General features: G+C 46.7%; 1 gene segment (V, D, J or C); it reads right to left on the reverse strand.

Annotated features, from left to right (window-relative positions):
• Nucleotides 1-9,294: 9,294 nt before the first annotated feature.
• On the reverse strand, nt 9,295-9,875 carry LOC123350108. The segment is given in 2 exon segments: nt 9,295-9,653; nt 9,760-9,875. Coding segments are annotated over 2 exon segments (450 nt in total).
• Nucleotides 9,876-16,564: the final 6,689 nt, after the last annotated feature.

Genomic DNA, 16,564 nt, shown 5'->3' on the forward strand with positions numbered 1-16,564 from the left:
TGGACTTATCTGATGAACAATATTCACAAGGTTCGCAAAAGCTAGTTGACTCATACCCTGTTGGCTTGAACATGAATCTCTGTGGAGAAGAATGGCAGTTCCACTATTATATACGCACAAAATTTAATGAAACAGGAAAAATGAAATTCAGTCACATTGATCTTCATGACACAATATTGAAAGACATTTCAATATACAAAATACAATATGTATTTCCAAATGTAGATATCGCACTACATATTTTTCTAACATTGATGATTACTAACTGCTCTGCAGAATGCTCTTTTTCTCAGCTGAAAAGAATAAAAAACCTTCAGAGAACAACAATGTGTCAGGACAGACTTGATTCACTTTCCCTATTGTGTATGGAAGTGGACATGATATGTCGAGTCAGCTTTGATGAACTTATCCAGAATTTTGCAATCAGAAAATCTAGAAAGAAGCTATTTTAATTTCAGCATACATGTAAATTTTGTGTCATTTCGAAAAATAAAATTTTATTTTACATACAGTATTGTTTTTATTTTGAATTACATATGGCGGGGCACCATAATCTTTTCAGTGCTTAGGGACTTTAAAAGTCTTAATCTGGCCCTGGTCTGTGTAGACACTGCATTGCATACATTGCTTGTTGCTGCTTTTGACAGCCTGAGCACCACTGTGTGGGGCTGACAGCCAGAGCACCATCACCCTAGGCTGAAAGCTAAAGCCCCACCACCTTTGGCTCACAGCCAGAGCCCAGCCACCCTGGGGCTGACAACTTGAGCTGTCAGCAGCCCCAGGCTGACAGCTGGAACCCCACCACCTGGTCTGACAGCCCAGGGTGGCAGGGCCCCAGTTATCAGCCCCAGGGTGGCAGAGTTCCAGCTGTCAGTGCCCCATAATCTCCCATTTATGCCAATGCAAGGGCTCATGGTGAGGACATACACCACCGATAGAAGGAGCATAGTATGGATATGAAGAGCCAATTTAATTACAGTGATCACTGTAGGTAGACCTAACTTAAGTCAACTTAATTTTGTAGTGTAGACATGCCCTGGGTCTCTATGCTGCTTGGACTTTGAGAGGGTATGATATGTAAGCATAAGCTAGTGATTCCCAGTTGCTTAGCCTGGGTTAGTCCTAAAGGACAAATATAGCTTGCTTATTATGGAAGCTTCTACCATGTTTTGGAACTTAAGACTGTTACTCATTTGCATGCATATGTTTACTTGCTTTAACCTTGTAAATAACTTTGTTATTTCTTTTTCTTAGTTAATAAATCTTTATTTAATGTATTACAAGATTGGCTGAAAGTGTTATCTTTGATGTAAGATCTAACGTGCAGTTGCTCTGGGGTAAGTGACTGGTCCTTTGGGACTGGGAATAACCTGAATATTGTCATTCTTTTTGGTGTAAAATAAAGGAAATCAGCTGATGTCACCAGCAAATTAACAACGTGTGCACAAACCTCTTAGGACACACAATCCAATCCTCTTCTTTAAAAAGATAAATTTTATTAAAAATAAAAAGAAAGAAATACATTTGAAAACTCAGGCTATTACTAAATTTAAAAAATCCCACTTACAAAAGTTAAGCCTCAAGAATCACCTTCTTGTGGTCCAGCTTAAAGGTTACAAGCAAAACAAAAGCATTTGGGATTAGCACAGAGGAATCCACAAGCCATAAAGAAATAAACCTAGTCGTCTTCCTAGACATTTCCTGATCCACTTATATATCTAGCGGTTTCAAGTGAGTAGTTTCTAGGTATAATTTAGAAGATTTTTCATACCTGGCCCCAGCTGTTACAGCATAGCTGCTCTGACCCTTCTCTCTGGGAGAACAACACAGACAGACCAAAGGGGACTCTTGTTTCAATTTTAAAAAGTTCTAGCCTTCCCATTGCTCCTTTGGCCAGGTGCCCACTCACTTCCACTTCCTTTTACCTATGCATTCAGTCAGATTTTTTAACCCTTTACATTTAAAGCAAGTAGAAGACAGCTACTAAGAGGGATTTTACAACTAAATGGCTGGCTGGGTCCATAAAAGGGAGCTCCCCTTCGCCTTCATTTAATGCAGCTCACTGACTCTGAAGGGGGCGGGGGAAGCCAAGGACATGAAAAAAGGACATGATAAAAAGGGGAGACATTTGCCATGCTCTCTCTCTCTCTCTTCTACCTACATCTACAGACACCACACCAAGTGACCAAAGCACTGATCAAAGGGGAGAGCCTGGATGAAGAGCAACCAGACAGTCTGTGGTGAGAAGCATCTAAGTTTATATGTTTCAGAGTGTTTTCTTTTCATGTGCTTTAATATATATTCTGCTTACTGTATTTTTCACTCCATGCATCTGATGAAGTGGGTTTTAACCCATAAAAGCTTATGCTCAAATAAATTTCTTAGTTGCTAAGGTACCATGAGAATCAGAATCAAAAGATTAGGGTTGGAAGGGACCTCAGAAGGTCATCTAGTCCAACCCCCTACTCAAAGCAGGACCAATCCCCAGACAGATTTTACCCCAGTTCCCTAAATGGCCCCCTCAAGGATTGAACTCACAACACTGGGTTTAACAGGCCTGTGCTCAAACCACTGAGCTATCCCTCCCCTCCTTTCTCTTTTTTTAAGTTTGTAAGGCACTGAAAGTGTTAAGATTAACTTAGAATGTGTTTTGCTTTTATTTCATTTGACCAAATCTGACTTGTTGTGCTCTAACTTATAATCACCTAAAATCTATCTTTATAGTTAATAAATCTGTTTGTTTATTCTACCCGAAGCAGTGCGTTTGGTATGAAGCATGTCTGTGACTCTCCTTGAAATAACAAGCCTGGTACATAACAATTTCTTTGTTAAATTGATAAACTCATATAAACTTGCTGCGTCCAGTGGGCATAAATGGACTCTGCAAGATGGAGGTTCCTAGGATTGTGTCTGGGACCGGAGATATTGGCTAGTGTCATTCAGTTGCAATTAGCTGGGAGAAGCTTTCACGCCAGAGACTGTGTGTCAACAGCCCAGGAGTGGGGGTTCTCACAGCAGAGCAGAGTAAGGCTGGCTCCCAAAGTCGAGGATTGGAGTGACCTAGTAGATCACCGGTTCGGATAACACCAGAGAGGAATATTATAACTAGATTAAAGTTAGTTCAGGTATGTCAGCTATGATACAGCATGGCCAGAGGGCAGCAGGAGAGGGTTAGAAAGGAACCTTATTCCCTGTAGAGAGAAGAAAGTTTGCTATAGATTAATTAAAGCACCTGAAGCTAATTAGAGCACCTGAAGCCAGTCAACTGATAAAAAAAACCCTGCTTCAATCAGACAGAGGAAGGAGTTGAAGCAGAGTGGGTCGGTGTTGGAGCAGAGAACAGTTTGAAGAGAAAGCAGAGGAAAGTTTGGAGAAGTGCTGCGGTGGGCTAAGAAGACCAAGGCCCTAGGTAAAGGGACACCTGGCTTGTGCAGAGGGAGAGCAGGAAGCCTCCACAAGCTGAAGGGCAGGAGAGGGAAGTAGCCCAGGGGAGGGAACTGCTAGTTCAAGTGGTTTACCGCTATCCCTAGGGCCCTTGGGCTCAGGGCGGGCCTAGGTCCCTCCCTCTCCACTCCCCTCCTCTAGGACACTTGTGGGGCAGTTAATATCCCAGTTCAGGGGCAAGAAACGGCGCCCTGAACATCCCCCCACACAAGAAGAGAAAGCGCTAGGCCCATCATAGTAGTGCTGGCAATTTGCCATACAACTCAAGCTACAGTTACACCCCATGACTTCAGTCTAGATCAGGGGTCTCAAACATGCGGCCCGCGGGCCGCATGCGGCCCGCGGAGCTCTTCCCTGCGGCCCGCGGAGCTCCCCAGGGGAGCTCCGCAGGGGCCCCCAAGAGAAAAGCGGAGGCTCCCGCCTCCGCCCCTCTCCTGGAGCCTCGGCGCATAGAGCGCCGAGTCTCCGTCCGAGCGCCTGAGCCCCGCCCCGATCCGAGCCGCGTGGGGAGGGGGCGGGGCTGGGAGCTCTGGGCTGAGCGCTGCGCTCGGCGTGGAGCTCACAGCCCCGCCCCCTCACCACGCGGCTCTGAGCGGGACGGAGCTCAGGCCTCGCCGGAGACGCGCTCGGGTAAGGTGGGGGGAAAGCGGGACCCGCCGGGGGAAGGGAAGCGGGACCCGCCGGGGCCGGGCTGGGGGGGGGGAAGGGAAGCGAGACCCGCCGGGCCGGGGAGGGAAGCGGGACCCGCCGGGGCCAGGCCGGGGGAAGGGAAGCGGGACCCGCCGGGGCCGGGCTGGGGGGGGGGGGGGGAAGGGAAGCGAGACCCGCCGGGGCTGGGCCGGGCCGGGGGGCATGGGCGGCAGGTTATATACTTGTGTGGGGCCCGGGCCCCAGCAATATTCAGGGCTGGGCGCCCTGCTCCAGCAATAGTTGGAGCTGGGTCTCTTCCCGCCCCCCCCCGGTACTGCCTGGATCGGCCCCGGCCACCGCAGGTCTCCCCCCGCCGCCGCGACCCTGCCTGGAGCAGGTCCCAGCCCCCGCCTGCCACCCCCCCTCCGCGTGTTCCCCCCCTCCGCCGCGTTGTGTTGCGTCCCTGCCTGACAGAACGCAGCGCGCCTCTCCCCTGCCTGCTGCCCGGAGGGCTCCCAGCAGATTTGCTGTCTGCTGCCACAGGGTCCTAGTGCCTGCCCTCCGCCAGTACTGGCAAGGCAGGCTGCCCTTACCCTGAGCCTCTCCAACCCCAAACCCTCAGCCCCAGCCAGAGTCCTCATTCCCCCCGCACCCTAATCCTCTGCCCCAGCCCTGAGCGCCCCCACATCATGAACCCCTCATCCCCCCGCACCCTAATCCTCTGCCCCAGCCCTGAGCGCCCCCACATCATGAACCCCTCATCCACAGCCCTCACCCCACACTCCAAACCTCTTCCCTAGCCCTGAGTCCCCTCGCATCATGAACCCCTCATCCACAGCCCTCACCCCACAGCCCAACCCTCTTCCCTAGCCCTGAGCCCCCTCCTGCATCATGTACCCCTCACCCTCAGCCCCACAGCCCTCACCCCTGCACTCCCTCCTATCCCCAAACTCCGTCCCAAAGCCTGCACCCCCACCCCCTGCCGCAGCCTGGAGCCTGCATCGAGCACAGAGCCTGCATCCAGACCCCCTCCCCCACCCAAACTCCCTCCCAGAGCCTTAGGCAGTAAATCTAAGTGCGTGTTTTGTCCTTTGAGTGAGGTCCATTACTGAGTGTATATATTTATTAAAACTGCGCGCGCTTAGGGGAGGAGGTGGAGAAGAGACAGGGCAGGGGCGGGGCCTCATGGAAGGGGTGGATTGGGGGTGGGGCCAGGGGCAGCAAGGGGGCGTGTCAGTGATGCGGCCCTCGGGCCAATGCACTAGTCCTCATGCGGCCCTCGGGGTCATTTGAGTTTGAGACCCCTGGTCTAGATATACCTAGAGAGAGAGAGAGACACATTGAAAACTGTTCCTTTTCAACCTGAAAATGGGCATTTTGACACAATTCCGCTTGCAGAAAAATTTGAACATTTTGTTTTCATTCCAATACAAAATGAAAATGAATTTTGAAAGCTCAAAAGTTGTGGCAGAACAGAATTGTTGTTCTTCGGCCAGTACTACTTCAGATGCAACAGCTCTGATTTCCCTCAGGTAATGAAGGAGCACCACCTAGTGGATGGAGAGGGATTTTACACAGAGACATCACCTTTCAAGCAAACTTCTTGCTAGTTGTGGCTCAGTTTAGGGCCATTTAGCATATGAACGTTTTTCTGACCAATCACACTCTAAAAAATAATAGTATACACACCCTCTCTGCTGCTGCTTTGTGTCTTTAGTTCTTGGGATTTTCCTTGATGTCAACTCAGCTGTGATCAAATTTGTGTAAGACACTAAAAGCAGCCTGTCAGCAAGCAGCCAGGAGGACAAAACCTAAGTACAGTAACCTGGAGAGACCGAAAGCAGAGGGAGATGCAGACAATGGGAGGAGATGTAGTCCAGTAGATATAAAATTGCAACACAGGCAAAACCTGGAGGGATGTAACCAGGCAGCCTCCTTCATCACACTAAAGCAAATTCATTTTACTCTTGTCTCCTTCATACTACCATAATTATTGTAACTCTGTGACTGTGATAGTGGCCTGTGAATGGAATAGTATTAGTTTGAGAACAGAAACCATACAGCCTATTCTCCAGGTCTTTGTCCACTCTAATAACTCAAGAAATGTAGCAACAAATCATACTGTTATAATTTTTTTTCTTCCTATCCTGCCTGTAATTAATCTTTTCTTAGTTCCATCAGCCTACTCCATTCCTTCCACTACCAAAATAATTCTCTCCCTCCCTGATCTCAGAGGAATCTGCTGCGGATACCCCCTTGCCAAGAGACTCTCTTCTGAAAAGCTCACTGACCAATCAGCACATGGCTGATGTTGCTTCCATGCTGTGATTTCAACCATAGCTAGTCATCCTGAAACTGTGTTCACAGCCAGCTTTGCTATCCCTTCTCTTTACATGCAGCATATGGCCCGTGCCTGGGGAGGAGGGGGAGTTTTTGTCCAGGTGCTGCACACACTTGGCTCAGTGTGCGGCTCCAAGCACAGTAATACACTCCTGTGTCATCTGCTAAGAGGCCGTTGATGCTCAAGAGGAACTCCTCGTCTTTGGGTCTGCTTGCATTGAAGTGGCTGCTCAGTCCAGTATTATCTACTTGACCAAGGCTTACTGAGTAGGCGAGCATGTGGATCTGTCCAGCAGGGAGCTGCCTATACCAGTAGATGTTGGGGTTAGATGTCCCTTCCAAAGAACATTCTAGGGAAACCTGCCTCCCCAGCTGTTCCACCATTGACTGGGGGCTCTGGACAATGGTTGCAGAGTGTGTGCCTACAATTCAACAGGGAAACCAGGAACTACTATCAGAAAGAATAAAATTCACTGAATGCAACACCCCTCCCCCCAACGATTCATGCAATAGTAGAAAATGAAGTGCAGAAAAGTTGATGAATTAATTATTGGTGAATATTATTGATGATTGATGGTTAATTATAATGAATTTATGGTTGCTTAGAGCTGTTCTTCACACAAACTTCAACCAAATTAACTACATCCTTTGTATGTCATACTTTTAGTCATTTTAGGTGGGCAGTCTTATTTGGGAATAAAAATATTCTGTCAGTTTAGCTTAACTTGGTTAAAAAAACGAACAGCAATGTAATAGTTTTAGCATTTAATGGGTGTAGCCAGTTTAGAATCTTCCTTTCCTATATAAAGTAAAAAAAGGACACAAATTGCTTAAATGCTGTGCAGGATCACAGCCAGAGTTCTCAGCACTTTGCAGGACTAAGCTGTGGGTGAACTTGTAAATAACTCCTTTGTCTTTTTGAAGCCTACTTGAAAGCAAGGGGACATATTATATTCAAATATATTTTATTAATATATTGTAGGTTTGTAAAGCATTTAGGGATATAAAATGAAATAGAAATGTATCTATTATAATCCTGATATGGAAATATTATAATCATGAATCATTATAATTATATTTTAATTAATAAAATAATACAGACTTTGCAAATACTTAACATTAACTATGCTAATATGTTATAAACCAACAAATTAGATAGATAGATAGATAGATAGATAGATAGATAGATAGATAGATGATTTATTTACAAATCACACTAAGGGTGCTTTTGAAATTCTCCTCCAGAATGTGAAAAATGGAACAATTCTATTAATGCAAAGAGCCAACCCAATATATCATGTCTATACATATGATGTCTTACATGCTATATACATACAGTACATACATCAGTACACACATACATATATATTATATATAAATTTATATCCTAAATGAAAATATAAGTGACAAAAATTGTTTTACTCACATGAAACAAGAAACCAGAGCAGTGCTGGGACTGAATACATGTTCCCCTTTAAGTCGTCTGAAAAGTTTCTCTGACTGAAGCCTGAAACCTCCCCTTTCAGTCCTTAGTGCAGGAAGCTGTGTAACTGCCATTTCACTGCATCCGCAGCCATCCCAATTTTGCAGAGTATAAACAGAGTTATGGTCTCGCTCTTGCAGGGTACTGAATGCCCTAAACTCTCATGGACTTCAGGGCACATGGCACATTATAGGATTGAGCCCCGATGCTTAACTGTTAGGGAATCTCTCACATTGGTGTGCAGGATTCAACTGATCATCTGATTTGGTGTCTAGGAAGAATGCCTCATCCTCAGGGGCATACCAGCATGTGTATCTGTGGAGCTGTGGGCAGGAACTATCCTGAGACTGTGGGTGTGAGGGAAAATTCTGGGACATTGGTACTTCTCATCTTCTTTGATATTTCTAAACATCGAGTTTATTTTTAGAAGTTGTTTAACCCCTCACATCCCTCAAACATGTTTTGTTACCTGTACAGTTTTAATGCAAGACAACAAAGCAGGAAGAGGGAGTCCACCAGGAGGCCAGAATCACATGGACAATTGCAAGATTTGGTCAAAGTCTGTTATTCTCCAAATATCAGCCCATCTGAAGAGAGTTCCACTGGCCAGAATGTATAACTGTTCCTGCACAGAGAGCATCCACTGACAAATACAGATGCAGACAGACAGGCCAAATTCAACTATACCATCAGCTGGCATAAAACATCTTCAACAGGACATGCAGCTGTTTAATCCAAGGCAAAATTTGGTTTTCATCAATATAGCTCCTTTCCCAATCTCCAGCACATTTATCAGAGAGATAATTCCTATGTCTAATAGATCACTTCAATAGGAAAAGTGGTCGATTCTGGTGGGAAGGCCAGTGGACTGAGAGTCAGGACTCCTGGGTTCCATCCCCTAATGCTGTCATTGACGCACTGCATGACCTGGGGCAGTTTAACCCATTTCATATGCTCTCTCTCTCTCTCTTTCTGAGGTTTCTTTCATGATTCCCTAATATCAAGCTGAAATCTAATCTCCACTCCATCTCTGATCAAAAGGTTGTAGAACCTGAGCAAAGGGGACCATTTTGTCTGTAGAAATGGGAACTTTTCCCTGAGGGCGAGGTGTGTGTTAGGGAGGCAATAGTTCCCCTGGAGGGAGCAAACTAATGTCCATTTATACCTAGGCTGGTGAATACATCACAGGGAATAATCCTGCAGTGGTTGGAAAGGGGTTGGCTCAGTTGTGGCCTCAGACATCTCCTCCATCGCTAATAGCTGTGATGAAACATGACGCAGATGTTCCCCCCTCAAGGGAAGGAGGGAGAAGCTGGGGCTGTGACTCACAGTGTCTGCGGGAGGGGACAGGGCAGGGGACTGAGCTAGTGGGTGAAACCTGATCTCAGCTCAGCTCCTCACAGCGACAGGGGGAGGGGAAGTTTTTGTCCAGGGGCTGCACCCACTTGGCTCAGTGTGCGGCTCCAGGCGCAGTAATAGAGCCCCGTGTGGTTGGGGAAGAGGCTGTCTGTGCTCAGCATGAAGTTCTGCTGGGTCGGTCGGGCACCTTTAAAGTGTTTCTCCAAACTGTCGTCAATCAAATCCTGGGCTCTGGAGAGAAAGAGCATGTGCAGGGCTCCTCCCTGGGGAGGCTGCCGGTACCAGTACATCCAGGGGGTTGAACTGTATCCCTGCAGGTAGCAGTGGAGCTGGACAGAGGAGCCGGGGGGCAGAGAAATGAATCGGGGGGTCTGGTGGAGAGTCTGAGAGCGCCCGTCTGTGAATGAGACACAGAGATGAACAGAGAAAGAAAGAGGAAGGGAGTCCGAAAGAGAGAAGGCAGGTAAATGGCAATGCGAAATATCGCTCAGTTCTCCCCTTACAGTGCGGGAGGGTCAGGAGGGTGAGAAGCAGCCACAGTCGCTCCGGCATCTTCCTGCCCTGCAAACTCACTGATCGCAGAGCCGGATGCATCGTCTCTCTAAGGCCAGATATGCTACTCTTCAGACATTTGACACCAATATTCGAATTCTCCTTTCACACGTTCCCTCTCTCCCCATTTTGAGCCACAATTTGTGATGCTCTTTTCCTGGCCCTTTATATACCTCACTCTCTCCTTCTCTTTGACACTCCCTTCTATTCCACTCCTCCCTTTTCCCCAGTCTTCTCTCTCTGTCTCTCCTCTTCCCTCCCTCGCACTGCTCAAGCACAAATCACATTATTTCTCTACCTCTGTCACTGTTCTTGCCACCCAGACCTTCCTACCCAAACCTCACCCACCAGCGGGCTCTGCCAAACCCTCCAGGTTTGGTCAGGTTATAGAATTTCACCATCCAGCTAACAAAGCTTCCTGTCCACCTCCCCTGTTCCTGGACCTTTCCCTGTAAAGCTGTTTGAAATTATCCTTCTCTCTCACACACACACTCATGACAGAACAGGAAAACGCTGCTGCCCTCTTTCCCTCTGGCTAATCCAAGGCACTCCAAGCCCCAGTAATATTCCCCAATAACTCCTTTTAGGGGCAGGGCTGACTCCAGACCCCAGCAAGCCAAGCGCGTGCTTGGGGCAGAGTGCCGCGGGAGGGCGGCGGGCGGCTCCGGTGGACCTCCCGCAGGCATGCCTGCGGATGCTCCACCGAAGCTGCGGGACCAGCGGACCATCCGCAGGCACATCTGCAGGAGGTCCACCGGAGCCGCGGGACTGGCGACCGCCAGAGCACCCCCCGCGGCATGCCGCCCTGCTTGGGGCGGCGCAATTCCTAGAGCTGCCCCTGCTTAGGGGCAACACATTGCAAGAGATGGATGTACTGGAGACCTTACCAAAAATAGTGACAAGCACCTTCACCACTGTGTCAGCCCAGCCACCAGCAACCAATGCTAGCACAGGACCACAGTTTAAGTGAGGGAAGAGAGGCAGAAGATGGGTGTCTGGTTGCCATGGGACGGCAGGTAGATTGGCCCCTCTGTTAGGGAGAGATCAAAATTTGGGATAATAAGGATGGAAAGGGGGATCTCCAGTGGGAGGGGTATGTCTGGCTTGACTGATGTTTGTAGCACTGCTTCCTGGCCTATGATCCAGCAAATCCAGCCCTGATGTCATTGCATTACTGAATACTACTTAGCAATTAAATGTTAAGTAAGCAATTAAAACATGCCCCTACTCCAACTGATGCTAATGGCAGAGTGTCCATGACTCCACTAGGCTCAAGAGTTGCAAGTTTCCCAACAACCCTTTGAGGTAACAAGTTACTTGTGAACAACCTGAGGCACAGAGATGCCTTTAAATGTCTAGTCAGTGACTGAACTGGGAGATGAACTTAGAAGTTCCTGACTTCTGGCCTCACTCTTCAAAACAATAGCACCCCAGTCTGAACCCAGGGTTCTTTAGCAGATCTGTTGCATCAGCATTTCCAACAGAGAGATGAGCGGTGAATGGAGTGAGGGTGACACACACTGGCAGCACAGTGGAAATGTAGCCTCTGAATCCTAGAGCTGTGGTTCTAACATTGAAGTGAATGGGACTGTTCCTCCGTCCACAGGGATCTATGTAAGCTTATTACATGCAACATCCAGTGGTGAGCTGGAGCAGGTTCCCACAGGTTCTCAAGAACTGGTTGCTAAAATTAGACCTCCATGGAGAACCGGTTGTTAAAGGGCCAGAGGGTGGGCAAAGAACTCTGGTCTGTGGGCCGGACCATCCTGTTGCTCCCAGGATTCCCAGCTGGGGAGGCTGAGGCTCCCCGGTCCTTCCCCCGCTTCCCCCCAGCTGCAGCGTGGCCAGCCGCCGGCACCAGCTGGGCAGCTCAGCTGAGCTCTGGAGTCGTCCTGCTGCCACTTTTTGAATGGCCCAGCAAGGTGTGTGTGTGCGGGGGCTGCTGCAAGCTCCAGGGCTGGGCAGAGGGGAGGGGCAGAGGAGGGGGCAAGTGGGGCAATTGGCCCAGGCCCTGCAGAGGCCTCCGGCCCCATGACGATCTCTCCCTGGCCCCTCCCCCGCTCCACCTCTTTAAATCAGAACTTTTTATAGGGAACCGGTTGTTAAGATTTTGGCAGTTCATCACTGGCAACATCAGGGCCTAAGATAAAAATAGTTGTGGATCATTCATATGTTTTCTGTAGATGTTTTATATACTTGGTTTAGACAGCAAAATATTTGATTTATTGTGGGAATTAAAAGCAAAAGAGAATATTTTAAATGTTACAATATTTCTTTGTATAACTGTCAGTTTATACAGTCTATATGGATGAAGATAAAAGGGGAAATAAACAGAGGTAGTGTCATGGTAAGGATCTACTGCAGGCCACCAAATCAAAAAGAGGAGCTGGATGAAGCATTTTTAGAATAAATAGTAGAAGAATTCAAAGCGCAGGATAAATGAGGGACTTTAACTACCCAGATATCTGTTGGAAAATAACATAGCAGGACACAAACTGTCCAACAAGTTCTCGGAATATGTAGGGGATAACTCTTTGTTTCAGGAAGTGGAGGAAGTACCTAAGGAGGCAGTTATTTTTGGTTTGATTCTAACTAATAAGGAAAAACTGGTTAAGAATCTGAATGTGGAAGGCAACTTGGGCGCACGTGATTGTGAAATGATAGAGTTCATGATTCTGAGGACAGGAAGGAGTGAGAGCAGTAGGCTAAAAACAATGGACTTCAACAAAGAAGACTTTAACAAACTCAGAAGACTGATAAGTTTGGTTCCATGGGAAGGAAATCTTGGGGAAACATGAATTCAGGAAAGCTGGCAGTTTCTAAACCCAACTACACTACACAGTTTTGTGGACAAAAGCCAGCGGGGAATGGGGAGCTGAGAGGAGAGGCAGCCCCTGTGAGGCAGCTGGGCTCCCATCTGGGAGCTGCCAGCAAAGCTGAGAGACCCAGCTCTAAGCTCCCCACACGACCCTTCTTAGGTCGGTGGAAGCGCTCCTGGTGAGGACATGCACCACCGACCCAAGGAGGGTAGTATGTATGGACATCAACCATTGCAGTAAATAATGCAATGGCTGTAAGTTGACCTAACACAGGTTGACTTATCTTTGTAGTGTAGACTTAGTTTAAAAGAAACAATATTAAAGGCATAATAGCAAACTCTCCCAGTGTGGAGGAAAGATAGGAAAAATAGTAAGAGACCATTTTGGCTGTATCAGGAGCTCTTTAAGGACCTGAAAATCAAAACGAAATCCTACAAAAAGTGGAAACAAGGAGAAATCGCTATTAATGAGTTTAAAAGCATTATAAAAGCGCAAATATGTAGGAAAAAGTTTGAATGGATAAGTGTAGTATAACTTGCAAACAACATAAAAGGTAATAAGAAGAGGTTCTATAAATATATTAAGTAAGAAAGCAATAAAGGAAAGTGTAGGTCCATAACTTAATGGGGAAGGTGAGCAAATAACAGATGACACAGAGAAAGCTAAATATTAAATGCCTTTTTTACTTCACTTTTCTCTGAAAACGTTGATTGTGATTATATGCTTTTCTCAATAAATATTAACAAAAACAACTAATATTAGCAAGACAGAATGATTTCATACTAGAATAGGAAAAGAACAGGTTAAGGAATAGATAGACAAGGTGGGTGAGGTAACATCTTTTATTGGACCAACTTCTGTTGGTGAGAGAGAAAAGCTTTTAAGCTTATATAGAGCTCTTCTTCAGGTCTGGGAAATGTACTCAGAGTGGAGTGTCACACCTAAATACAAGGTGGATCCATGGGTCCTCCTACACATGCCTATCACAATATGTTGTGTACCTCAAACAGTGCACTAAATGCCCCAATAACAACTATGTTGGTGAGACCAGATGATCACTATGCTGTCAAATGACCTCACACTGGAAAATGATAAAAGACAAAAACACCCTGTCACGTGTGGGTGAACATTTTTCACAAAGCAATCACTCCATATCTGACCTATCAGTCCTCATCCTCAAGGAAACCTGCACAACACTTTCAAAAGATGAGCCTAAGAGCTTAAATTTATAATTTTGCTAGACACTAAAAATCACAGACTGAATAGAGACACTGGATTTATAGCTTATTACAACAATCTGTGACCTACTAACAAACTCCTCCCAGCTGCTTTACTCCCCCCCACCCATCCTGTGGATGAGAGATGTCAACAGGTCACTTCACTGTGAATGGTCCCTTGAAATATGTGTTAACTACTTATGCTAAACAATCTGTTCTACCTATTTAGGGTATGTCTACTCTGGGAGTATGTGTACACTGCAAAGATGTTGACAAAACTTTTGTCTTTCATGGGTACTTGAAAAAGCCCTGCCCCGTGAAAGACAAAAGTTTTGCTGATACAAGTGACAATGTGAACATGGCCCTCCTGACGACAAAGCTAACATCACTCATGGGGATGGAAGTATTTTGTTAGCAAAAGTGCAGACAAACAGCATTTACACACGCTGACTTTTAGTGACAAGGTTGTGTCGACACAGACTTATCGCTAAAAGCTTCATGGTGTAGACAAGCCCTCTGAAAAGAAGAGCTCTGTGGAGCTCGAATGTTTGTCTTTCTCACCAACTAAAGTTGGTCAAATAAAAGATATTACCTCACCCACCTTGTCTCTCTAATACCCTGGGACTGACACAGCTACAACAACACTGCATACAACAACAGTATGTTAAGGAATATTGAGATGAGATAGATGTATTCAAGCTGGCAGTGTCTGATGAAATTCACTATACAATACCTAAGGAACTAGCCAAAGCAATATCTGAATCATAATAATTATTTTAAAGAACTCACAGAGGACGGTGCAGTCCCAGAGGACTGGAGATGAGTAAACACAGTACCTGTCTTGTAAAAGGGGAAGAAGGAGGACCCAGGGAATTATAGACCGGTGACCATAACATCCATATTTGGAAAGATACTGTAAGAAATTATTAAACAATCATTTTGTTTAAACCTGGGGGATTATAAGGTGATAAGAAATAGCCACCATGAATTTGTCAAGAACAAATCATGTGAACCAATCTAATATTCTTCTTTGACCTGGTAATTGGCCTTCTCAACCGGGAAGAGTAGTAAATACAATACTATCTGGACTTAAGTAAAGTTTTCGACACTGTCCCACATTACATTTTTATAACTAAACTAGGGAAATATTGTCTAGGTGAAATTACTATAAGGCAAGAGAGCACGGGAGGAAAAACAAGGAGGAAAGTGCAACAGGGAAGGCCCTGAGATTCATACAGAGAAAGTAGGACAATCAGCTAGTTATCTTAGGTGCCAGTACATGAACGCAAGAAGCCTGGGAAACAAGCAGGAAGAACTGGAAGTCCTGGCACAGTCAAGGAACTATGATGTGATTGGAATAACAGAGACTTGGTGGGGTAACTCACAGGACTGGAGCACTGTCATGGATGGGTATAAACTGTTCAGGAAGGAAACGCGAGACAGAAAAGGTGGAGGAGTTGCACTGTATGTAAGAGAGCAGAATGATTGCTCAGAGCTCCAATATGAAACTGGAGAAAAGCCTTTATAAAGTCGAGTGCATATGGCCATACTAAGCACGTTAATTTGGCAGTGTGCGTCCATAGAACCGAGGCTAGTGTTGACTTCCAGAGCGTTGCACTGTGGGTAGCTATCCCATAGCTAGCCCATAGTTCCCGCAGTCTCCCCCGCCCATTGGAATTCTGGGTTGAGATCCCAATGCCTGATGGGGCAAAAAACATTGTCGCCGGTTGTTCTGGGTACGTGTCGTCAGGCCCCCTCTCCCTACCCCCTGTGAAAGCAAAGGCAGACAACTGTTTCATGCCTTTTTTCCTGGGTTACCTGTGCAGACGCCATACCACAGCAAGCATGGAGCTTGCTCAGCTCAACGCAGCAGCCATGAACATTGTAAGCACCTCGTGCATTATCGTGCAGTTTATGCTAAACCAGAACCTGCAAAACCAGGTAAGAAGGAGGCGGCAGCACTGCGACGAGAGTGATGAGGACATGGACACAGAATTTTCTCAAACCACGGGCCCCGGTGCTTTGGAGATCATGGTGTTAATAAGGCAGGTTTATGCCATGGAACGCCAATTCTGGGCCTGGGAAACAAGCACAGACTGGTGGGACCACATAGTGTTGCAGGTGTGGGACGATTCCCAGTGGCTGCGAAACTTTCGTATGCGTAGGGCCACTTTCATGGAACTTTGTGACTTGCTTTCCCCTGCCCTGAAGAGCAAAGACACCAAAATGAGAGCAGCTCTCACAGCTGAGAAGCGAGTAGCGATAGCCCTGTGGAAGCTTGCAACGCCAGACAGTTACTGGTCAGTCGGGAATCAATTTGGATAGGCAAATCTACTGTGGGGGCTGCTGTGATGCAAGTAGCCAAAGCAATCACTGAGCTGCTGCTACCAAAGGTCATGTCTCTGGGAAATGTGCAGGTCATAGTGGATGGCTTTGCTGCAATGGGGTTCCCCTAACTGTGGCTGGGCGATAGATGGAACCCCTATCCCTATCTTGGAACCGGAGCACCAGGGCAGCCAGTACATAAACCGCAAGGTGTACTTTTCAATGGTGCTGCAAGCACTGGTGGATCACAAAGGATGTTTCACCAACATCAATGTGGGATGGCCGGGAAGGCTTCATGACGCTCGTGTCTTCAGGAACACTAATCTGTTTAAATGGCTGCAGCAAGGGATTTACTTCCCAGACCAGAAAATAACTGTTGTGGATGTTGAAATGCC

The sequence above is a fragment of the Mauremys mutica genome, chromosome 1 (genome assembly GCF_020497125.1).
Source record: "Mauremys mutica isolate MM-2020 ecotype Southern chromosome 1, ASM2049712v1, whole genome shotgun sequence".
Taxonomy (NCBI): domain Eukaryota; kingdom Metazoa; phylum Chordata; order Testudines; family Geoemydidae; genus Mauremys; species Mauremys mutica.